The following is a 24,930-nucleotide window of genomic DNA, read 5'->3' as shown; positions in this document are numbered from 1 at the left end:
GCAAGAGTTTGTATATAGTGTTGCACCATTCGCTGGTTAAGACCTAGCAGCTCTCCTGCTCCACATATATAGTTCAAATATGCTAAATTCTTTCTACTTACATCCTTCCAGCTTTGCTTGTAGATCATTGTGGCAAAGGCAGCAGCGTAAATCAGGCACTTTTGAGAAGAAGAAAACGAAACAGAAGTGTTATCCATCAAGTGAAAAATAAATATTTTTTATGAAAGTTCATCCAAGAGAGAGCAGGGGTTCAGTAATCAACATCAGTCAGCGACATAATATAGTGGACCTCCATTCAGTTATGAACGATCAGGGGTTCATAATATATTACAACCTCTGTTCCGAAATATAAATATTTCTTAAAATGTATGCATAAAAATGCTTCTATTTTGGAACAGAGCGAAGATGTGACAGAGTAGGGGATTATTTAATTAATTAATAGTTGGTCTTAAAAATTTGGTGTACTCATACTAGATTCTTTGGGCCTGTTCACTTTGGTGCCATTTTTAATCTTACCAAATTTTAGTAAAGTTGCCAAAAAAGTAGCTACATTTAGTTTGCTGCCAAATTTTGGTAGCTATATAAGAAATCCTGCCAAAATTTTGGCAACTATGCCAAAATTTTGGCAATGCCAAAATTTGGTAAGGTTTTTTTTTGGCAACAAAGTGAACAGCCCTTTTGTTTAAAATTGTACAACAAAGAAAATACCACTAGCATATTCTTCTCTTCACTTCACCTGCTCCCCTCACCACACACTCCATTCCCAATACTCCAATGTAACATAACCTGACATACGATGAGATTCTCATCCTATTAGTGCTAATCCATAATAATCTAAAGTTTCATTCATAATTTTACACTAGACGACACTACCTGTATGTAATTTATTTAATTTGTTGAAGCAGGCAAGGAAAACAAACTGCAAACCGCCAGCATTATTCGAATCCTATCTGTTTTTTATGTGCGGCCAACAATGGATAATGGGTTAAAATAATGTACTATCAGGCATCAAACAACAGGCGGTACTTGGAATTGTCATGACATACAAATGGCTCTCAAATTCCTTGGGCAGTTTCAACTCAGGCTCAAATTCACCCAGGGGAGCGATTAAGAATCGACTATATCTGCTGATACTTACTCGAGATCAAGGGGATCCCACTGCAAGAAGATAATTTTAGGGGAAAAAAGCAGTGCAGAGTATAATTTTTTTCCCTTTTGCAATTAACTGAAGAAAAAATGTACAACCAGCAAAGTAATTGACCTTTGGAGCCAAGTCCTTGCCCACGAGCAGTGCTCTAACGCCCTGCACAGGACAAGAAAAGCGGCATCTATCTATTATATACTAAAAGTCCATTAAACTTCCTATAAACGCTCCTAAACCGCTACGTGGCACTCTAAAAACGCTCCTAAGCCGCCACATGGCAGAAACACATATAACCCTTAATTTTCATTTAAATTGGTGGACCCGTTATTTTGGACCATTAGATTAGATGTAAAAAAAAAAGTAATCCACCCTTCTAAATATTCTTCCGTCTACGTACGATACGATAGAAACCCTCCTACCTAATCTACAGTATATGTAATTACGAGACAACTTCTGTGTGTTGGGACTTTTCCCCTTTTTTTTTTCTAATAATGTTTGTGCACGGGAAACGTAGCTCTCAGGAAGAGGAAGAACAAATCTGACATATTGCCATCATTTGAATATATATCTTATACATACAACAACTCAGCACGATACATAATCTGCACAATAATTTGTGCACCTATCGAAAATCATTCATCTATAATCACAGCACAAAACTTTACTAACGTGCCTGTCAAAGATTTCATCAGTAGATCAAAGGCAATATGTATCCATGTACGTACGTCAAGAAAAATACGTACGCAGTTCATAAACATATGTACATATACTACCTACGCACGTATGTAAGATTGGGAAAACAATAATCGTCTTTCCATCCTAATAGAAAAACGAGCACATGATTAATTAATTAAGTATTAGTTTTAAAAATATAAAAATGGATTCAAATGATTTTTTACAGCTACTTTTCTATAAAACATTGTTTTGCAAAAAAAAAAATACACCGTTTAGTAGTAGTGGGAAGTGTATGTGTGCGAAACGAGGATGGGAACCTAGACTTGCGAACACACAGGCAAAAGTTGTTATGTTTGTATATGTATCTACTATATCTGTCTGCCCAAACATAAGTACCCGTGGTACTCGCTATTCGCTGAAAAAAGCAAAAAAAATAAAACACGTAGATATAATCAAGAAAAAGAAAATCCATCATTCCCTCTTAATTCTCGGATTGTTAATTCTCAGATTGGAAGTTGTTATGTTTGTATACATGACCCGTTTATGGTCCGCACCTTCCTATACGGTTCCTTTTAGTCTCTTTTTTTTTTTTGGAAAAGTCCATTTTACACCCTCGAACTCTTATACTTGTCTAAAATACACCCCCGAACTACAAAACCGGATATAATACACCCTCGAACTGTCAATACCAGACACTTAACGTCCCCGGGCTGTTTTTACTGTGGTTTTTTACACGTCGGCTGCCACGGCGGCGGGGAGCTACTGTGAGGGCGTCGGCGCTGCCCCAGTTGCACGGACGGTCGCCGGTGGAAGCCTCTGCGCGTAGTCGTCAGCGGAAGGTCCGAGCATTGTCGCCGCACGCGCCTTTGGATTTGGCTTAGCAAGGAAGAAGCAGCTCGACGCGTGGTGGAAGCAACGACGAGCAGTGGTCTTGGTGTACAATCTGGGAAGTCTTCACAAGATACAGTCAATATAATGTAGGTTAATTACATCATCTGAATCTGAGACCTGAATTTGTGCATACTAATATTTTGCTCTTCTCTTTTTGCTTGACATCGGTAAGAGGAGAGTGATAAGGACATCTCCCTGCCACCGCCGCCGCCTCGCAGCTCCACGCCGATGCCGACGCCGCAGCCGCCGCGGCCCTGGCAGCTCGACGCAGCAGCCGCGACACTCGCAGCTCGACGCAGCCACTGTAGTCGTTGCCCTCGCAGCTCCGCGCTGACGCCGCCGACGCAGCCGCCGCCACCGGTCATGGGAGAGAGGAGAACAAACACGGCAAGGAGAGAGAGAGGGAGAGAGGGGGGAGAGAATATGGGCTTGGCCCATGTTATGTTGTGCGCTGACGTGGCAGCCGATGTGGCAAAAACCACGGTGAAAACAGCCCGGGGGGGGGGGGGTTATGTGTCCGGTATTGACAGTTCGAGGGTGTATTATATCTGGTTTTATAGTTCGGGGGTCTATTTTAGACAAGAGTAAGAGTTCGAGGGTGTAAAATGGACTTTTCCCTTTTTTTTTTTACCATAGTTGACTATTTAAACCATAGTTCATTATTTAAAATAGGATCTATCTACAATATAAACTAAATTTTTATATGAACTAAAAGTTAATTAAAAAATTGTTCACACATGGAATATTTTATTTATTTATTTTACAGTAGACGAACACACATACACATCACTACATACGCAACTCCACACTCACATCATGTGAATGCGCCTTCTAACACACGTTTATATAGATGGAACACAGCATCACATATTTGATCTCACTAATCCTATTGAAAGCCCACCTGCATGTGCGTAATATTCATTGTCGAAATATTTTATTATAGCCTTTCTTATTGACAATAGTATATAGTTGAATAACTAATAGTGCACACTATATTCATTTACGAATTTTGATTTACGAATTTTGACCTTAACATTTTCTGATAAATATATTGACATTTTTTCCCTTTGCACGTCCTCCTCATCCAAATAGTTGTAACAATTAGTACAAATAAATTTGACAACAATTAGCTCACCAACATGCATAGCTAACTTAGATCTATAATAACTGCGTAACACACGCGGTGAGTATTCTTAGATATAGCTTACCTTTACACATTCTTCAATATAGTGTGGGGTTATGATATAAGTATTAAGGAAAACATAGAAAACTATAAAAAAATATTAGATCTATATTAATATCGAAACCCGCTAACTCAAGTTAGTGAGATTATTACTTGAGTGAATATTTTTTCCATGTGTTTCTTGCTACCACTGAGTTTATTATTTTTTTAGGCATATTGTACTTAATTTGTTCAATATGATTGAATAGAATGCCAGCTTTTTCTTCAGAAAATATGTTAAGCACTATGTTTTTATTAAAAAAATGCACATGAAACTATGTTCTAACATTTTATATGTTATGCAAATAGTCTAAGAAAAGTAGCAAACTTAACGACATATTATACCATCATATATCACCGGTCTTTAAACGTCCATAACTTTTAAATTATACATGCAATTTACCATCATGTTGTATTCCTTTAATTAAAAAAATCATCAATGACTCATAATGGCTATAATATAGTGCTAAATACATCATGACATATGCATCGATATGTAATAATTGATGTTATGATATTTTTAAATAATTTCATATCATATTAGTATATTTGTATGGTTTCAAATATCAGTAGACAAATATTCAACGCTAATTTGAATCTATATATATGTAAAAATGAAAACAACAAATTTTAGCTATGTTTTTCATGCTTATCAAATTTAAATTTTAATTTCATGTATATTCTTAAAGTTTGTTTGGATGATTCAAAACTATTTGGATGGTATTTAAGGAGCAATAAGCATACATGGTACATAGATGTGAAAACGTTCAAAAATAATATTTACATCGGGAGAATTATGGTCGTACATATAAGTTTTTTCTTTGCCAAATATTTATTCAACGATTGAATAATCTGGTGATAACCGCATAAACTACTTATGTCGTTTTTTTTTATAGTTGATAGAAATTTCAGTATGTCAGATATAAGTGATTGATCTATATCATACACTCCACTGACACGAGTATAAACGCACTCCTACCATGCTCATTTTCAAAAGAAAATATTTGAGCAATACCACTAAAATTTAGTATAAACAAAATTTTGTTTACTCTATATCACAAATGGACTCAAAACTAAAAAAAAATATTTTCATCACCTCCATCTTCTTTCTTTCCTTCCCTCGAGGACACCAAGAATGAACAAATAAAAATTGCTATGCTGCCGTAAGTGTACAGGGATATGCATATGACTGAGTTGAGGTGGCCCAAGTGGAAGTCAACCGTTGGCAATATGGCTCATCTGGCCTACTTATCTTTGCAATCCTCTATGAGTGTACATGTTAATTCTAAAGTAGGCATAAAGTATTCGCGTTCCACATCGGTCATGAGGGGCACAACAACATCAATGTGGGATGCATATTTAAAGACATCAGAGAAGAAATCCCAAGCTGATATAGTCAGTTTCTTCATTAGCGGGGCATTCATATATAATTTTAATGGTGTTATTCTTTTAATTGCTAGAAATGGTATTTTTAGTGTATTTATACATAGATTTAAACATAAGTAAGACATGCACACTTATGTGTGAAGTGTGCATGATTTTTTTGATTGTATTAATGATATGTTAGGCTTATTTTGATGGTACAAATACAATTCCTTTCAAGACAATGATAATCTATAGTGGTGATAGACGAGTTTACATCCAAGCGGGACTAAGTGGTTTTTGTTTGAATTTGAGAGAGATTCTTATCGTTTATATCTACTATGTCACCATATTCAATATAACAGAGAACAAATAGTAGATTACCTTTTATTTGCAAAAAAAAGGAGTAAATTTCAGAAAACTACAATTTTAGTGACAAAACTATCAGTTTGCTGCAACATTAGCGACATATTTCAGTTTGCTACAACAATAGCGTGGAAAATTATCACAAAACTACAACTTTTACGTTATATGCTAGCATTCTTCTTATCATTAATAAGCAAAATGCCCGCGCATCAGCGCGGGCTTCCTTCCTAGTTTTAACAGAAAATGTAGATAACTGTGTCTAAAACCTATAAATTTTCAGGTCACAAACAGATTCTAATTACTTAGAACTTTGTACCATAGTTAGTTGGTCACTAATGTATAATATTCAATAAACTTGTGAGAACACAAAGACAGATGCAACATACCTCACGAAATTCATGAGAAAATTGCACTAAGATTGCATTGATGGACATGTCGTACTCAAGCACAAGGCATTACCTTCTCCAACAGCCGCCATACACAAACTCTCAGCCAACGGCAACGGCATTGTGAGATTTTCAATTTTTTTTTTACTTACCTTTCATGCAAGTGGTGAGGCCTCTTTCAATAGTTTCAAGGATAAGGTACACCAATCTTCATTTCATTTAACTCTCAACATCCATGCTGAAATACAGCTCGGTTTTTAAAAATAATATTGTTTTTTAGATAAACTAATAGAGCTTGATACAATTTTCGCTGTTTGACACTATGTTTTGACCTTCTGAATAATGTGTTGATTTAGAATATTGCTGTGATAACAATTATGCCTTAGCACCAAAAAGAAATAATTGGAGATTTTTCTCAATAATAAATATCAAGGAAATAGTTGGAGATACACTAAAATATTATTCTATTAATAGTTTTTTTTCACACGCAATCCTAATAGTGTGCCAAAAACAAAAATGAGTAAGTTGCACGTTGGGTTACTTAACCATTTTTTTTTCACTTTAGACCACCTTTATTTGCCTTTTGTTTTATTTTGGATTCATATTCTTATTCTCATCTAGCTCTGCTATGTCTTTCTTCTCATAGAGCTAGAGCCACTATGGGCATGAGCAAGAGCAACACAGGGTGCAGCCAACCAGTAACCCGAAGCTCCACTTAAGAAAAACTAAATGAAGGCACGGTTCAAGCTACACCTCTTCCAATGTGTTGTAGCTTGAGATGGGCCTAGAGAAATTTGTATGTCGGCCTTTACTTTTTACTTCAATCCATAAATAATATGATATGATACCACGACATGATATGATATATGCATACATCGACCCTACTGCTGCTGGACCTTCATGGCATGATATGCACATATCGACCAGACAAGAATCAAGCCTGAGATAGCAGGAAATATCAACATCACCATCCACATTTGACCCCTGTTGAGCACCCTCCTGCACTTCTCCATCCACTGAGTCCAACTAGTGAACAGCCTCCTGCAGGTTATCCCAGATATGTTGAACTTTGCAAGGTTACACAGGTAACCTGCCAAACAACATGACAAATAGATTAATCAATTAGCTAGGCCTTGATGGTACTAAATTAAACTCTTGACAGATATGCAACTCTCAAGTTTCGCTACTACAACTGTAATAGGTGAGCATGCTTGATGACCAAGTGGAGTACTGTGCATTCAGATAAGCAGTGAAGGACAATGTGTGTCAAGTTTTTAGAGGCAACGGGAGTAACATCAAATTGGAGGTACGCAGCTGACTTTGGTTTCATGCACTGACGCACCAACTTCAAAGATGCAAATAAAAAAAAAACAAATGAAATATCCTCCAATACATACAGATCAACATGAGGCTCAAAAGCAAGACAAAGTTGTAGAGCCAGATAAATCCTGCCCAGCCCCAGCCTATGCCCTTTGGTAGAGGAGAGTTCGCGACACCATAAACAGCAATGACGGTTGCCACCTGAAAAGAAGTGTGTTTAGTAAACTTTGCATGTATTGAGCTTAAAATTTAAGCTTGGCATGATACTTTACTGTAACCGCAAGCAATAGTCAAATACTTTGTAGACAAAGAGATTATTCGTTCATATCAAGTGGTCCGACCAGTGACCAGGGGACTTGGCCAAGTCGATTTGTTCACTGTGACTTGTACTATGTTATGTCCATATCACAACGCTGTTAAAGAAACATTATTTGCCTCTGATTATAGTAGCAGTGCTACTACTAAAGCCAATTTAGGACTGAGCACATAGGCACAAGAATATTGCAAGCTCATTTTACTTGAGTATTAGAAGGCTGTTGTCTAAATTAATTGCATAATAGAAGCCACATATTGGGGAGGAAATTGAGCAGGGAAACAACTCACCAGTTGAGATAGAACAAAAGAAATTGTAACAAGAGGCCCAGAGCAGTGGCCATCGCATGATTGTGCGAAAAGTCCGACAGCATGGTTAAGGATGCTCATTTGAAGAAACAAGGCAGATTTAATCTCCTCGTCATGGCCAACGAGCAGACGGAGCAGTCTAGCTTTGAATATGTGCTGTCAAATACTGTTGATTAGGTTTGGTACTAGAAAATCACAACAAATAATAAGGGAAACAAGTTCTTACAGATATGAAGTCAGTCCTAGTTGTGAATATGAAAAAAACAACTGTACTCAGGGCAACATAGCTTCCAAAAGCAGCACCAGTTACGATAATCTTTTTTGCTTTCAAACTATCTGGTGACTGGGATGATTTTGCCCTTTCAAATAACATTGCAGTTGATGTGCCTGGGAATTATAATAAAAGGCAGATAGTAAATCATGAAACAATCAACAAAGTATTATATATTGGAGATTTATGGCTACAACATTACGAAGTTACAAACTCACAGTAGTTGCAAGCAGCAATCACCAGCATTGGGAAACAGGGTAGCTCGAGTCTCCACAGAAGTAAAATAAGACGGACAGTAAACTTCAACAGATAAACAAATTTATTAGCATTAGAAGTTTATATTAGTCTTTTTTTTTGAAACAAAGTGAAATCATAATTCTATATTTCTACTCACAGCATGGACAGTTGATGAAACAGCATAAACCTACAATTGAAGCACAGATTAGCCACATACAAAACCTAAATATCATCTGCGAACAGAGGAATTGCAAATGGACGTGTGTGACTTACCATGCATCCTTTCATGATCTGACAAATTTCCCTACTGGTTTGAACAGCAGAAGAAACACACAGCAAGGCATGCTCAGTCAAAACAATATCAGATTCACTTTTGGTGCTATCAGTGGCATCAGCAACTGCGATTCCAATATCGCTTTCACGGATAGAATCAGCATCCGAAAATTCATATCCAACCATTGCACTACGACGACCAAAATAAGTTCTCAGATTTGATATAACATAACGGTTATATTCTGCAATAACAAATTGAAAGAGCAACTCAGTAAGCAAAAAATTCACAAAAAGTGACAGGTGTAGCAATAATCAACATAACTATCAAGGCAAGAAGCAGACCTACAAAGAGATCAGAAATCCCATTGATATTCAAGAAAAGCTCATTTTTGCTGCTTACCATCTCCCGCATAGAGTCGGCATGTAACACATTTAAGCCCAGTTTTCCAAGTCTTCCACATACGTGCTTTGTAATTGTCATTGGGCTTTCTGAAATGGCAAAACAAACGTGAGAACACTTAGATAAAATGCAGATGAAAAATGACATGAAAATTAAGTTAAACATGGGAGACATCACCTGTAAGTACTATTACACTCAGACTCATATCAGTAAGATTAACAACAGCTTCAGCACTATCGCCTCGGAGATCATCTATGAAAGGTAGAAGACTAATGATGTCCAACCGAGAGTTAACAATACGTCCAACAGCAATACATTGGTGCCCATCAAGACCGAGCGTATCAATACGTTTGCGTATATGCTCTTTGACTTCATTGCTACAACTGCAATCACGAAGCATCTGTGCCAAGAAAAAAAGATAATTGAGATGAATACATCTATGTGATTCCTTTGCTTTAACAAGCTCGGCCAAAATCCGCTCAGCCCAGTAACCTTTGCAGTGGGCTTGCGTTTACGCTTTCTCATAGAATGAGCTGGGAGGTGCTATGATTTGGGTCAACAATTCTTATAAGCTAGTATGAGGAAATGTAAACAAGTGATGCATGTGGCACTAAAAGATGGGCTGTTTCATTGAATTTTCTGACAGTGGATTGGTTGCTTACCAATGCAGGGTCACCTTTGAGCACAGAACACTTGGAGCCATTTCCATCGATGTAAGTAGTCATGTACATCAATGTCATTGCAACAAACATGCGGGAGCGGTGCTCTATAACATTAATGCCAACTCGTACCTGCATCAATTGGTTTGTTAAGCCTTCTGGAAAAAGAATAAGAAGGAAAAACACATAGATACTAATAAGAAGGTACCTGTTCTGGATCATCCATAAGGCCTAGAATGGCTGCATCAATCGGTTCTTTGTACAGTTCATTGTGTGCTTTGGAAGCCCGCGCAGCCAAAAGGACAGCATGATCTTTATCAATACCATCTGTAAGCACTTCAATCTTGTCCTTGTCAAAATAGGGCTTGTTGCATGTCAAAGTGCCAGTCATGTTGAAGAGCATAGCATCCATGCTAGCCAAGTCTTCAAGAGCAAAAGTTCCCCGGCTGGCAACCCCCAGTTTGGAAAGTCTCCGAGAGCCTAGTGCCAATGCCAGGTAGAGCACAGCAGGCATCGACATTGGTATTAGACCAATAAGCGGCATAAAGTGGCCACTGTGCAGCGTGCCTATGCTTTGATGGAAAAATAATTTAACAAGAACCTCACTTGTGATGCCAACAAGTACTAGGCAGAAGCAAAAAGTGCCAGTAGCCATGACACCCTTCCTAAGCTGCCCAGGCCGAGAGAATCGTCTCGGATAAAGCTTCAGAGTGCTCGTGGGGATGCAATTGCCTGTCGCGGTAACAACAGCAGTCCCTTCGCCGCAGGAGACAGCCCAGCCATAGTATATAAGGGAACCCATCACATAGCTAACATGCCTTTCATGACGAATGGTTTTGGTGTCGATCTGCGCCATGTTGAGGACACAAGCATTGGCTGGCACGATATCACCACACTTGAGATATATGATATCCCCAGGGACGAGATTGGCCGCATCCTCATGTTTCCATATCCCATCCCTCAGAACCTTGGTCCTTCGCACAAAAGCTTTAGCTTCCAGCGGTGCCTTAGCACGATTGGCAAGGACCTTAGCAACAAAGCATGCACACAGACTTCCCGCAAGTAACGAAACGATAACGGCCAGTTCATAGGTTGTCTGTAACATCCCGGCATAGAGCTTAATAGGATTAATAGAATACTCATATCAACAAGTTGCAACTTCTTTTCCGGAAGCCAATCTCCAAATAACTCCAGGGTTAAGCGTGCTTGGCTTGGAGCAATTTGGGATGGGTGACCGACCGGAAAATTCTTCCCGGGTGCACACGAGTGAGGACAAAGTGTGCAGAAAAGACATGTGTTGGTCTGTGAGGGCAGTCTATGACCTATGAAAGCTATCAGATGTAAGCGGGCCCGGCCTGGGGGAAGGCGGGACGTTACATTGTCTGACCAGCCGAGTTAATGGCAAGGTACACAAGCGCAGCCGCCATTGCCACCCATGATGAGGAATTGATGAACATGACACATACCATCTCCCTGCACCAGGGGAAGATAAGATGCTCCCATGACTCCCATCCAATTTCGTATTTAATATACTCGGTGAAGGAGTGATCCCACCCCAAGAGCAAGAGGATGCACTTGAGTGTTGCAAGAAGCCTGCCACCTGCCTGCAGCACCATGTTGAAGGCCAAGCATACATCAAACATAATCAGCTAATGTAAGTGGGCATTAAAATTGCAAATCAAGGACATCACAGTTCAACACACAGCTCAGATCAGAAGGCATTTGTTTCATTGCTTGCCAGAATTGCATAATGGACTGAATTTGCCAATTGAACTCAATATATATACAGTGAAACATACAACAGAGATTATACAGAAGTAATGTAATGCTTGCACATAGTTGGCTACTAGTTAGCGCAATGGAGCGAACAACCTCCCACTCAATCTTGTTCCCTTCCTCTCCTCTCCCCTACATTACCTCCACAAGACCGTTGAAATCAAATAGGGCAAAAGAAATAGGGAGGGGGATCGAGGGAAGCGAACCAGGGGGTGATCGGCGACGAGGTTAGGTCCGTACAACTTGAGGAGGCGCGCCGCCTCCTCTCCCGTCAGCCCGGTCGCCTCGTCGGTGCCGAGACGGGCCACGACGTCCTCCGCCGCCGCAGGCTCCCGTGGCATTGCGGAGAGGGGGTTTAAGAGAGGTTCAAGGCAAGAGAGGGGGAGATAATCTTGTGGATCTACAAGGGAATTGCTAGGGTTAACGCGAAGAATTCGAGGGAGAGGAAAAGGTGTGGGGTGATGACAATGGGGATGCTCGCCGGCGCGGCGCGAGGATGCGGCGGGAGCAGCAACGCCAGCGCCGCCGCTCGCCGGATGGAGGACGGCTCGGCTCAGCTCGGCTCAGGCGGCTCGAGGACACGCGTCGCTTAAGGTAACTATTGTATGAATTATATTATAGCTATAATAATTTGGAGAACATATCCTATTCACACGAGATTTCCGTACCACTCCGTATACATCAACTAGCAAATGTCATAAAAAAAATCTAGAAAAAATTGGACACATACTTCCAATAGTATTTCACCCAGGTGTGGCATCTTATCTTCAAATTCATTATATTTTAGCCATACCAAAAAGACAAAATTCTGATACATTTTTACCCTAAAAACTGTTAGATTTTTCAATTTTTTTGTTACAGCTAAAATACAATGAATTTGAATATGAGACTTTCAGATATGTGTAATACTATTAGGAGTATGTCCAATTTTGTTTAGAATTTATGTGACATTTGCTAGCTGATGTGCACGGAAAGCTTGTGTATATAGGATATGTTCCCATTAAATTGACTATAGATAATTTGGAGTTAGCAGTTGACTATACTATTAAACTTTCTCTTATACACTGGGATCTTTTATTTATTATTATTTTGGGACATATCTTTTCGGAGGAAATGTAACTTAAGATGGGATACTTTATGAATCTTGTGAATTAATGAGACCTACGGCCCATTTGGTTTGGGGGAGTTTTAGGAGGGATTGGAAGTTTAGAGAGATGAGGTTATTAACTATTTTGTTTGGTCGGGAGACATGCGAATTTTGGTGGGATGGGGATAGAGAATTGAGGAATAAACTCCCTCATTTTCAATACATGAGTAGGGTTTTAATTGGGAGGGAATTTCTCATTTACTTTGCCTAAACAAATCTTAATCATTCCTTAGGGCCCCTTTGAATCGCAGGATTGAGAAAACGTAGGAATAGGAAAAACGTAGGATTTTGATAGAAATGTAAGTGTAAAACAGAGAATTGCAAAACGCAGGAAAAACGCAGGAATGACCGTTTGATTGAACCACAGGAAAAACACAGGAATTGGATGAGAGAGATAGACTCAAAGGAAAGTTAGCAAGAGGTTGAAACTCTTGCTAAATTTCCTCCAAAATCTCTATAGGATTGTCCATTCCATAGGAATTTCAAAGGATTGGATAGGATTCAATCCTTTGTTTTAAATGGCTTCATAAGATTGGAATCCTCTAAAATTCCTATATTTTTCCTCCAAATCAAAGGGGCTCTAAACTCCATATCAATTTCTACCACCTCTGCCAAATAAGATACTAGGACTAAAAGTTTCTATCTTAATCTCACCATCAATTCCCACATCTAAAATCCCAATCCTATTAAAAATATAGCGTTTAGCCGTTTGAAAAACGTGCGCGCAGAAGAGGAGTTGGAAACTCTCAATGCCGAACTCAGCCTAAGGACGTGTTTGGTTACATGCACGGAGGGTGGCTTGCATGCGTGGGTGCAGGAATGCGTGGGTGCAGGAGGAGGTTGTTTGGTTGCCTGTACTGCCGTCGGGGTCTGGATCCACGCGTGCGAAACGGCCTCCGCAGGCCTGCAAGAAACGCTTGAGTTGAGTTGAGCTTCGCTCCCCATCCAAGCTAGGCTCAGTGGCGAATTTAGAATGTAAATTGAGAGGGTGCTCGTGTATAAATATGGCAGTGTGATTGAAACAAAATAAGATATGTCAACTAAGTATTTTTGGATGAAATCCAAACGCATATGATCAAAACACAACATATTACTTTCTCCATTTTAATTTGCAACTATATTAATTTATACACACAAATCAATCCAGAAATTGGTATGGTATACTTATGACATATTTGACCTTGGCAATTTAATTTGGGCATTGAGTGCGTGAAGTAGCTTTCCTTGCCATACTACTAGATTTAAGCTAAATGCTAATTAGAGTCTGTCAGGGTTATAGATACTACATACCTAATAGTAGTTGACTAAATCTCGGCAGGACCCACCGCATACCATGTCCTATACGGAAACAATCTTCGGATATAGAAGGAGTTCCATATAAGGAAGGATGAATAGAGTTCTACATGGAAACGACAAGGACTACTCGGATTGTTTCCATATTAGTTTCCTTAGTTCTACTTGGACAAGGGGGCACCTATGGATATAAATACAAGGCCTCCTAGGAGGAGAGGGGACACGAAGCAATAGATCAAGGTACAGATCAACATACAAGACAACATACGCCAAGACAAGACGCCAGATATCGACTTCAGAGATAGGCATGGCTAGTCCCCTACGGTACCTACGGATATTGTCAGGAGAGATATAGCGTTGTCTCTGATCTCGCCGGATGCGGATTCGAGGAGGAAGATTATCCTGTTGTCGACTACGAGTCAGTACTTCAGACCGCCAAGCCGACAACAGTTAGATAGGCTACCCCAAATATTGTACTAGTGTGATTATGATGAATAAGAGTAATGACCAGCTTCGGCCAACAGGATGTAGGGTTATTACCTGATAATTCAGGGGCCCGAACCTATATAAAAATCCTCGTATCCATCTCTTTTATTGCAATCTCGCATATATCCTAGTACCAACGATCCTCATACTATGCAAATACCGGAATCGCGACATCAATCGTCGACAGAGTTATTAGTTGCTAATTAGAGGAAGGGGATCATGGAGCTGGGGCTTGGTGCGGGATGTTGCAGCGAGCCGGCCAGCCGGCCGGCTGTCTGCCTGCTTGCTAGTCCATTTCTAAATATTTGACACCGTTGATTTTTTAGCACATCTTTAACCATTCGTTTTATTAAAAACTTTTGTTAAATATGTAAAATTAAATGTATAAATAAAAGTATATTTAACAATGAATCAAATGATAGGAAAAGAATTAATAATTAATTAATTTTTTTAAAAAGACAACGCCGTCAATATTTAGAAAAGAAACGGAGTATGAAGGAGCTAGCTTGCCTTCTTGCTGGAGCTCGCACGTGTGTGCTATTGCTGATGCTAGCTCAGGGGGGTCTCCAGCGGAGATGGTGGTGGACGTCGTGAGCTGCTGCCGGAGCCGAAGACGACGGCATATGACGCGAAGGGGAATGACCAGCATCCAACATTGAGAGAGGAAACAAAATATCAAAGGGCTTCGCCTCCCCCCGCTGAGCCGAACCACACCGCTTCTCTCCGCTGCCACTCTTGCAGCCCAACACGGCGGAATGAGGAGCAGGCGGCGGCAGGTTGCGACGGCGGGTCCGGGGGGTGGCGGGCTGCAAGCGGCGACGGGTTTAGGTGGGGTGGGCTGCAAGCGGCGGCACGGATCGGCAGGGAGAGGCAGCATGACTCGTGGGGGGAGGTGGCGCGGTTAGGGAAGGCCGTGGCGCTGGCGTCGTCGCCCCTTCTCTCTCGCTCGGTGTGGTTCAACAGTGCAGCTAGGGGAAAAAAAAAAAAAGAAGTCTGAGATAAAATGTATTGGACGAAAAATAATTTACAAATGCAAAAAAGAGTGAAAATGGCATTACAGCTCCCACAGCTTGAAAGTGACCTTCGATTGAATCCTATTTTAATGATAGCATTCAAGCGAAGCCGATCTTTAAGGATGACAGATATGCAAATTTCTCATTCTGGGTGTTTATACTCAAATTTGGCATCTAGGATTAAAATAGAGAAATAGCTAAAGTTTGGACGTTCTGCCGGTTTTCCTCTTACCACCGCCAGTAGGCCGGTTAGACCGGCAGTGTGTGGCCGGTCTGACTGGCAGAGTCCGTGTCCGAGTCTGTTTTGTCGGGTTTCGAGTTTTCCTTGCTTGGGAAGACATGTTTCGGGTTTCCTTTTGTTTCTATCCCGAGTTAGATGTAGAGGAGGGCCTGTAGATGGCAAGATCAACCCCTATATAAGGGACAAGGCCGGTTTAATTGTAGACATATAATCAACAATCAATCAATTGTAGACACATCTTTATAGGTTTATCCTGAAAACCTTCCGTTTTGCCCACGAGGGAGGTAATTATCCACGGTTTCATCTATATCGGCTCCGCTAGCTGGTTTATTTTATCAAAACCCATCTTAATCTAGTGTTAGATTAGGGTGGTTGGCGACTCTACTATCACCGCAAAGGTTTAGGTGCTGCGATCGTGATTGTCAACTTGTCAAAAAAGTTGCTAACACCGAATATGTTTGATGTTTGGGTTTTGCCCTGGCCTACCGTGCCAACTTACGCGCATACGCTGTGCGGAGTGAATCTTTGGTACGTTTCGCGTGAGGCAGGACAATAACATGCAGATCAATGCGGATCATTTGTTTGGTCCACGAATTACGAAGTACTTTTCAACAATCTACATATCACGATGTAAATATTAAAAGAATAAAATTCCCCTTGGCTTCCTCAAATATAAAACATAGGTTCAATTTGTTTTGTATCTCTTAGCCACAACATCAAATATTTTGACCCTCAACAATTAGTATTAAACTTATGCAATTTGACTTCCACTTGTTAGCCTGGTTTTCGCTCACATGGATAGTTGACGTCTTAGGAGCAGAGATGGACTGCTCCCAACTCGAACTTCACCAAGAACAGGGGCAGGGATAGAGAGAACATAGGTAGATTGAGAAAGTAGTTTTGGGGATAAATTTCTTGTTATCATTAACCATAATCCTGCCGGCTCTAAATAGCCTTACAAACTGAACTAATTAAGCTAAAAGAAAGGGATAACATCTTTATCAAAACAACCTCTAACCACCGTGCCTAATCTGTTCCCACGCGCGGCACTGTAGACCGTCCGGCACAGTGTTCGTCCCGATCTCTGCGACGGCGAAACGAAATTCCCCACGTAACATGACGAGTTTGACGGGCTCAGTTAGCAGATGGGGCTCGACTATCAGCGTCCCTTCCTCTCCCTACTCAGTGATGGCGGAGTGAAGAAACTGATGCGGAGGTGGGGATTTTTTTTTTGGTAAAATTGGTTATATAGTATCGAAAGTTCACGTTTTTGGATTTATAGCACCGAAAGATACCGATTCACTTTAATAGCACCTAAAGTTCACCCCGTTCCCATTTTTAACACTTCCGTCAATTCTCGATCGTTTTCCGTCCGTATTGATCCTAGCCAGGCACACGATATGGCGTTTCTACCCTCATTGACATGTATTCTACTTATACTTGTGACGGGTAGAAACGCCATATCGTGTGCGTGGCTGGGATCAAGACGGACGGAAAATGATCGAGAATTGACGGAAATGTTAAAAATGGGAATGGGGTGAACTTTGGGTGCTATTAAAGTGAACCGGTATCTTTCGGTGCTATAAATCTAAAAACGTGAACTTTCAATGCTATATAACCAATTTTTCCTTTTTTTTGGGGGGGGGGGGGGCGACATTCGACTTCGTCCACCTCACCGGATTTGCTCCCCCACATTGTCTACATCACCCACTTCTCTTCTCTCTATCTTTTCTCCCCAACCACGACACCGACAGCCTTTACAATGGAGCCTCTCGACGCGAGATCTGGACGACAAGGCTGCAGCGTCTTGTGGGGTTTCAATAAAATGCCACCCACTTAATACATCGATAAAATACCACTTGATATGTTGTCTTGTAGATGAAATGCTACTTTGAAGAGTTTTAAGATCAATATGCCCCTAGTGTGGTGCTGGAGGGCTCACCAGCAAGCGGTGGTGGCGACGACGATTACAGGGAGGAGGAAGATGCCGTGAGCAGCTCGCACACGCGCGCGTGGGAGCAGCGCCGGAGGCAGCAAGAGGTGAGCGCGCGGGCTAGGTGGTGCTAGAGAGCCACCACATCATTGCCTCCTCCCTCTGCCCCGTCGTCTTGTTGCCGCCCGCTCGCTCGATGCTTGTTGCGCCATCCTCCTCTGCTGTCGTCCCCATCGCCACTGCCTCCTAGCAAGCGAACTGCTGGGCAGCGCGCTCGCCGCCCATTGCTCGCTGATGGGGAGCACGGCCACTGTCCTAGCGCTCCCCTCTCCCTTCCTCTCTCTCCACGAGGAGTATCTTGGTATTACAACTCTTCAAAGTGGCATTTTATCTCAAAGACAATGTATCGGATGGTATTTTATCTGGTGCATTCTAGTGGTGTCCATTTTTCTCTCGTGTCCACTGTGCCTACCCATGCCGCTCCCCGATCAACGATGGCTCTGATGGAACGGCAAGGTTTTCAATTTCAATTTCAATTTCGTCCGAAATTTCGCTCATTTTCAACACTTTTTGGACAAAAATTTCTTTGAAATTTTAGCATAACTTAACTGAATTTGACTAAATTCACAAAAATTTGAGAAAAAACGAAATTTCGACCGAGATAATCACTTGCCGCGCCAGGAATTTCGGAAATTTACGAAACTTTGAACCGGAATTGCAATCCCCGGAGCGGGCGACCTGGGCGTGGGAGGTTGGTCGTCGGGCGGCGAGCTGAGGAGGAAGACAGGAAGCACGTCGCTAGCTTATTCCTGCACCACCCTGCGTGCCTCTCCTCTCGTCGACGTACGAGTGTACGACTGCATCCTTCATCATCCACAACGTCGCAGCTGCTCTCCGAACCCGATTGTAATCGGAGCTGATCGAGCTGTAGTACGTACATACACATACACACACACAGATATATATATATATATATATATATATATATATATATATATATATATATATATATATATATATATATATATATATATATATATATATATATATATATATATATATATATATATATATATATATATATATATATATATATATATATATATTTTGAGGCAGGGGCTGTACGGTGGTCCTCTCCACCCGACCCACCCGATAAGTCCATCACAAATTCACAATCTAGGTTTTAATGAAGCTCTCAATCGATCGACACGTACGAGATCGAGGGGAGGATTAAAGCCACGATTCCGGCGGCGGAAGCTCCTCCATCAGGTGCGCGCGGCTTAATTAGAAGTCGCTCTCCTTTTCTTTGTATAATCTCGATCTGGATTTATAGAATTTTATAATTTTTGTGCCAACGTAGAGTAGATCCATGTACGTGCTGAGATGATCTTCCGTAGTTGATAGTTGACAAAAGTGGCCCCCTTTCTTGTTTCTGATCCGATATTGTATTATATTCCCTCTCTATTTTAATATATAACGCTGTTGACTTTTTAACCAACGTTGATCATTCATCCAATTCAAAAAATATTATGTAATTATTATTTATTTTTATTGTGACTTGATTTATCATGACATAGCTATTTTTTATCTACACAAAAACATGGTCATAAAAATACAAAGAGAGTACTTAGCCTTTTTTTATTATTATTTCTCCATAGGAATTCCGGCGCTGGTGGCGATGGATCCTCCATCTGAGGGAAGGAGTGAGACGAGTAGCTTTGACAAGGTGATTGATCCCACTAACGACCAAGGTAAGGCGCCTTCAACGGAGAAAAAGAAGAAGAAGAAGAAGAAGAAGAAGAAGAAGAAGAAGAAGAAGAAGAAGAAGAAGAAGAAGAAGGTCCGCTACACTCAAGAGCAGATTCTATACTGCATTGGGAACCCGGAGGAATTGCCCGAGCGCAGGGACACGCCCAAGCTGACCGAGGCCCTGGGCGCGGAGCTCCTGGCCAAGCTACCGCCGGACCTCGTCGCCCACCTGCGCGCCATGGACGACGCCAAGGAGGAGGGCAAGGCGAGGCGCAAGGCGCTCATCGAGGAGCTGCGCCATGAGCGGGAGGTCATCTACAACATCCGCGATAAGCCGGAGGACGTGCTTAAGCAGTACTACGCCAAAGGCTACGCGGAGTACGAGGTTATCATCGACGATGATGACTACGAAGACGGCGACCAAGGCAGTAGAGCTGCAGCTCACTGAATAGTAAATAATCTTATAACCATCGTCGGTGTTTGGCATCGATCTAGCTAGCTTTTTAGTTGTAGGGGAAGTTATGTATTTCCCCTTCATTTTATCACTATAAGCAATAATGTTTGTGTGACTCTATGATTAGCTATAATATTAATTCTTCGATTTCTACTATGGTTTTGATTCTAGTCGTGCTAATTGATCTTGTTCAACATTGATCTGTCATCTTGTTCAGGATCTCTGGGATTAGCATAGACAGAGCGTATGTCTGTTGTTTACTTTAGACTGGTGTTGTTATGGAGCCCATTGCATAAGCTTGTCTCCCGTTGACATGTTTTCTTTCTACCACATTCTTCGTAGTCCACATAACAAGGAGTCCAATATGGACGAGGGGAAATTATATTAACGCTGTTTGACTGTGGGGTTGAATAATTCTTAGGTTCCTAGTATGGTTTGATTCTACTTGTGCTAATTGTACTATGGTTTGATCTTGTTGAGCATATGTCTATCTTGTTCAGGATCTCTCGAACTAGCTTTAGAGACATGTGGTTTAGCACTTTGCATATACATAGCAAGAATGTGCAATGTCGGCCTCGTTCCATGTTCATAATCTTTAGCAGCTTAGCTTGTTTAAAATACACTCATCTTTCATCAAGAAGCTGCTCAATGAAAACTATTCTTCAGAAACAGCCTTTGCTAGTCAGTGGGAAGCACAGGAGGTGTAGCTTCCAGCAAGATGAGCTCACGCAGCTTGCTGCATGCTGATTGAATCTGGCAGGACCAAGGACTTGATCCTAGAGTCTAGAGATTCGTCTGAAGCTGATGTACCTCAAGTTCTTGCAGCGAAGCGCTCGACGCCGCGTGCTGGGCTCGATCAATGTGGCTGTCCATGGGACTCCATCTTTGCTGATGCCGTTCAGGCATCTGATAACTGACAATTGATAATTGATAGCTTTCCTCTATTAAAAGTCTGACAATTGGCAACGATAACCCTCTCCCGCTTTCCTTGGTAGCGCTGTGGTTGCCGGGGGTGTCGTAGTTGGCAGGGTGAGTGAGTCGGGGCGCTTGTCCTGCTCGCTCGTGGGGTAGAGACAACGATGGTGATGCCTGTGGGCGCCGTTTTCCTTCTTGAAGGCATCGTTCTTTGCTCTACCCGTTTCTTCGGGTGAAAACCCTGTTCCGATTTTCGGACGGACGTTGCTTGCGTTTTGACGCTATGTTTCCTCCTTGGAGGCTTCGTCTTGAAGACCCTGCTCTACGTTGTCTGTGGTTTGTTCATAGGAAGTTGAAGCTGCTTTTGGCAACGATGACCTATGTTTTCCTCCAGTGGTGCCGTCGCAAGTTTTTTTTCTTTGTTTCCCCCTCAAACCGTGCTTATGTGAGGTTTTTGGGCCCGGTTTCCCCTTAAAAACGGGGCCAAGTCTCTTCTTCTTTAATGAAAACAGGCTCTCCCTGTCCTCTTCTGATGTTTTTCCTAAAAAAAAATAACTGCAGCAAAATAGAGACTTTACCAGATCAGATTAGTTGGAAAAGCGGCTTTCTGGTTGTTCTATGCTGTGCACCATACCCCACGGCCTGAGGCTGTTGAGCACTGCCCCAATTTGCTAGAACATTATTCATCAGGTTTCCCAAGCTGATTTTGCACGGACCAATTTTCTTTTGAGTTATTTCTCCTAGTTTCTTTTTTCTGAGATTGATCGGTGGTTACCTTATTGCTCGTGCGTTACCATTGGATATTTTGGATTCCCCATGTAACATAATGATCTTCCATGAAGCAACCTGAGTTTAACTTGCTCATTTTGTGTATAACATTGTTTTCATCACAAATATTCTATCTTTGAAAGATTTTTCATTTGTAAATTGGGATATAAAGTGCTTTGACCTCTTGTTTGTAGGAAAACCGACCGTGCGCCCGTGCCTTGACAGCATAAAAAAAAGAAATCATTGAAGAACATGTGGTTTCTCCAGTATTTATTGGCAAAGATGAAGACTAAACCATGTCTGCCATGAAAAAGGCATATGAAACTAGCACAAGAATCCTGAATCATCAAAGGTACCTCATCTTTCTTCAACCACAGAGTAGAGATTGCGAATGGAATACTCATTTACCTCTACACTCATCAATCTCCTTTGTGTAAATTCACTGTGATGTACTTCAGACCTTGACGCCCTACAGGATCTTTATAGGCTCGGAAAATTGCAGACATGTGCTTTGATCTGCTATGAGTTGACATGCCTCCAACTTTTCAAGTTGGAACATCTTGCTCTTTCAGAAGCATGGCAATTGACAACTGACAACTGCTGCAAACTGCAAAGTTTACAAGATTTTGGTTGGTGTTTCTCTGCAAATTAGTAGTACGAGTTAGTCAGACTTGGGCTATCTTGTGCTGCAACTACAGTTAATTTCTGGAGACCAGCAGCCTCTGGCATATGGTATCACCACATGAGAGCATATTCCTGAGCATTGCCTTAATTTGGTCCTAGAACCATCAGCAATTTCGACTCCTAAATGCATGCCATATGACAGTGTTGTTATTACCTTCGATTTTTTTAGCTAAATTATTACCTTCGACTATATTTTTTTTTGTAAAATGCCATTTTATTTATTTATTTATATAAAATGTAGTTTTTTGGATGAAAATGACAATGCATACTATGTCATGTCGATCTTTTACAATACGATGCTGTCAATTGTATGCAATGCGATACATATGCGGTTTCCAATTATTTCCAATAGCAGTGAGATGTTGGCAAGCGAGAGCAGGACGGGGACGGCCACCTGCGATACCTACCGTTGAGACGTGGAATCCACCGGGCCGGCGGTTGAGACGTACGGTGGCGCGGTGGCAGCTTTCGTTGTCATTGGGTTCTACTGGGAAAATATGTATGGTAAACCACGCATATGTAGTGGAAACTTAAAAACTATCGTTGGATCGAGAAATAGACGTTCGAGATTCGTCCACGTCACTATGAGTTAAAATTTAACTCGCAGATTCACTCATGAGTTAAAATTTTACTGGGAGTTAAATTTTAACTCATGATGACGTGGATAAAACAATGGGAGTATGTTTCTGATTCAATTAGTTTGCAACAACCAGTGTCCATTTTCCATACAAATTATAGAAGAATTCAATTCGCATCCAAGAACCATAAGGTAGGTATAGAGACTCTCCAAAACAATTAAAACCGGATCACGTTACATGATGGGTGTGGTTTTAATTAATGGTACTTTCGTCCTACATAGCAGTTTGACTTGGTCTTTCCTGTGACGTGGTTCCTAGTGCATTTACATAGCATATTCACTTCACGTAGCACATTTTCTACAACAGAACACATAATTTTTCCAGGCGGATTTTATTTTTGACTATAACTGATCGCCTGCGAAAATGTGTGGAGAGAGGTCTAATGACCGACTGCCTGGAAAAATTCATTTTCGCAGGCGGAAATACTGCTATGGAGCGGTGGCAGGCAAAAATTCGTCGGTTATGACAGCATCTTGTGGGCTGGTCGAAACATACTAGTGGTTTATATAAAAAAGAAAAGAAATAAATTTTAGATAAGTTAGATTTGCTAGACAAAAAGGCTGAAACTTCTCTTTTAAGTCCGGAAGAATTGGATATTAAGTCCGGAAGAATTGGATATTAGATGGTTTTATAGAAATAGATTATCATCTTTTCTGAGAGAGGAGGAAATTAAATGGTAACAGAGGGCTAAATCAAAGGATATTTTAGAGGGTGATTCTAATCCAAAATATTTTCATTTAGTTGCGAATGAAAAACATAGGAAAACCAGAATTTTTCAATTACAGGATGGCGACCATTTGATTCATGGTGATGCAAATTCAAAATCGCATATTACCACTTATTATAAGGGTCTTTTTGGTCCTCCTGATGAATCTTTACTCCAATTTGATGAGAGTAAAGTTGCTGATATTCCTCAAGTTTCCCATTTGGAGAATGAGGCTTTAACACAGGAATTTACTGAAAAGGAGATTAAGGAGGCTATCCTTCAGATGGAACACGATAAAGCGCTGGGTCCCGATGGTTTTCCTGCTGAATTTTATCAAGTCTTCTGGAGTGTTATAAAGGATGATTTACTTAACCTGTTTAAAGAGTTTCATAATGGTTCTTTGCCTTTATTCTCTCTTAATTTTGGTACCATCATTCTTTTACCAAAGTGTGTAGAGGCCATGAAAATTCAACAATATAGGTCTATATGCTTACTTAATGTTAGTTTCGAAAATTTTACCAAAGTTGCCACAAATAGAGTAATGAGTGTCACCCAAAAGGTCATTAGTCCAACTCAAACTGCTTTTATTCCTGGGAGAAATATCATGGAAGGTGTGGTTATTTTGCATGAGACTTTGCATGAGTTGCATCGTAAAAATAATAGTGGAGTAATCTTAAAGATTGATTTTGTGAAAGCTTATGATAAGGTTAAATGGCCTTTTGTCCAATAGACTTTGCGAATGAAGGGCTTATCTCCTAAATGGTGTGAGTGGATAGCCTCTTTTATCCAAGGGGTCATGTTGGTATTAAAGTCAATAATCAAATTGGTGAAAATTTCCAAACTTATAAAGGCCTTAGACAAGGGGATCTGTTATCTCCAATTCTTTTTAGCATAGTAGCTGATATGTTAGCTTTGCTAATTAAAAGGGTTAAAGATAGTGGCTCTCTTAATAGGGTAATTCCTCATCTTGTGGATGATGGTTTGTCTATTTTGCAATATGCAGATGATACTATCATTTTCTTGGAGCATGACTTACAACAAGCAAAGAACTTGAAATTGATTTTATCTGTGTTTGAAAAATTATCTGGCCTAAAAATTAATTTTCACAAAAGTGAGTTATTTTATTTTGGGAAGGCAAAAGAGTGCTTTGATGAATATTCGAGTATTTTTGGTTGTAAACTTGCTCTTTTCCTGTTAAATATCTTGGTATTCCAATGCATTTCATGAAGCTGAGTAATAATGATTGGAAGGTTATTGAACAAGGAATTGAGAGGAAACTTAGAAGTTGGAAAGGTAAACA

At 40.7% G+C, this 24,930-nt stretch overlaps 2 protein-coding genes and 2 long non-coding RNA genes across 4 annotated transcripts; 2 read left to right on the top strand and 2 right to left on the bottom strand.

Moving 5' to 3' along the window:
* Positions 1–6,833: 6,833 nt before the first annotated feature.
* On the bottom strand, positions 6,834–11,970 carry LOC107276159 (plasma membrane ATPase 2). Its single transcript, XM_015761154.3, has 13 exons — positions 11,810–11,970; positions 11,214–11,431; positions 10,036–10,927; positions 9,831–9,959; positions 9,346–9,568; positions 9,111–9,257; positions 8,769–9,010; positions 8,653–8,682; positions 8,477–8,558; positions 8,214–8,374; positions 7,970–8,143; positions 7,444–7,567; positions 6,834–7,136 (listed from the first exon to the last, which is right to left on the bottom strand). The coding sequence occupies exons 1-13, from the start codon at positions 11,942–11,944 to the stop codon at positions 6,928–6,930; spliced, it is 2,766 nt and encodes a 921-aa protein (XP_015616640.1). The 5' UTR covers positions 11,945–11,970; the 3' UTR covers positions 6,834–6,927.
* Positions 11,971–18,839: 6,869 nt separating this feature from the next.
* Positions 18,840–20,075, top strand: LOC107277925 (uncharacterized). The gene is made up of 2 exons (XM_015760563.3): positions 18,840–18,985; positions 19,375–20,075. Exon 2 carries the CDS (start codon positions 19,395–19,397, stop codon positions 19,911–19,913), a length of 519 nt encoding a protein of 172 aa, XP_015616049.1. The 5' UTR covers positions 18,840–18,985; positions 19,375–19,394; the 3' UTR covers positions 19,914–20,075.
* Positions 20,076–20,470: 395 nt separating this feature from the next.
* On the bottom strand, positions 20,471–22,054 carry LOC107279309 (uncharacterized). Its single transcript, XR_001541202.3, has 2 exons — positions 21,959–22,054; positions 20,471–21,819 (listed from the first exon to the last, which is right to left on the bottom strand). It is a non-coding gene; the product is annotated as an uncharacterized lncRNA (long non-coding RNA).
* On the top strand, positions 21,777–22,578 carry LOC136353836 (uncharacterized). The gene is made up of 2 exons (XR_010737275.1): positions 21,777–21,954; positions 22,061–22,578. It is a non-coding gene; the product is annotated as an uncharacterized lncRNA (long non-coding RNA).
* The last annotated feature ends 2,352 nt before the right edge of the window (positions 22,579–24,930 follow it).

The sequence above is a fragment of the Oryza sativa genome, chromosome 11, assembly GCF_034140825.1.
Source record: "Oryza sativa Japonica Group chromosome 11, ASM3414082v1".
Classification (NCBI taxonomy): domain Eukaryota; kingdom Viridiplantae; phylum Streptophyta; class Magnoliopsida; order Poales; family Poaceae; genus Oryza; species Oryza sativa.
This window is presented reverse-complemented; position numbering and strand designations above follow the sequence as displayed.

Excerpts from the sequence above, each read along its gene's own strand:
- LOC107276159 (XM_015761154.3), bottom strand. The coding sequence starts at position 11,944 with ATGCCACGGGAGCCTGCGGCGGCGGAGGACGTCGTGGCCCGTCTCGGC. Across the intron at positions 9,258-9,345 it reads GAGTGTAATAGTACTTACAG|AAAGCCCAATGACAATTACA; the intron begins GTGATGTCTCCC and ends TTGCCATTTCAG. Across the intron at positions 7,137-7,443 it reads TTTGAGCCTCATGTTGATCT|GTTACCTGTGTAACCTTGCA; the intron begins GTATGTATTGGA and ends GTTGTTTGGCAG.
- LOC107277925 (XM_015760563.3), top strand. The coding sequence starts at position 19,395 with ATGGATCCTCCATCTGAGGGAAGGAGTGAGACGAGTAGCTTTGACAAG.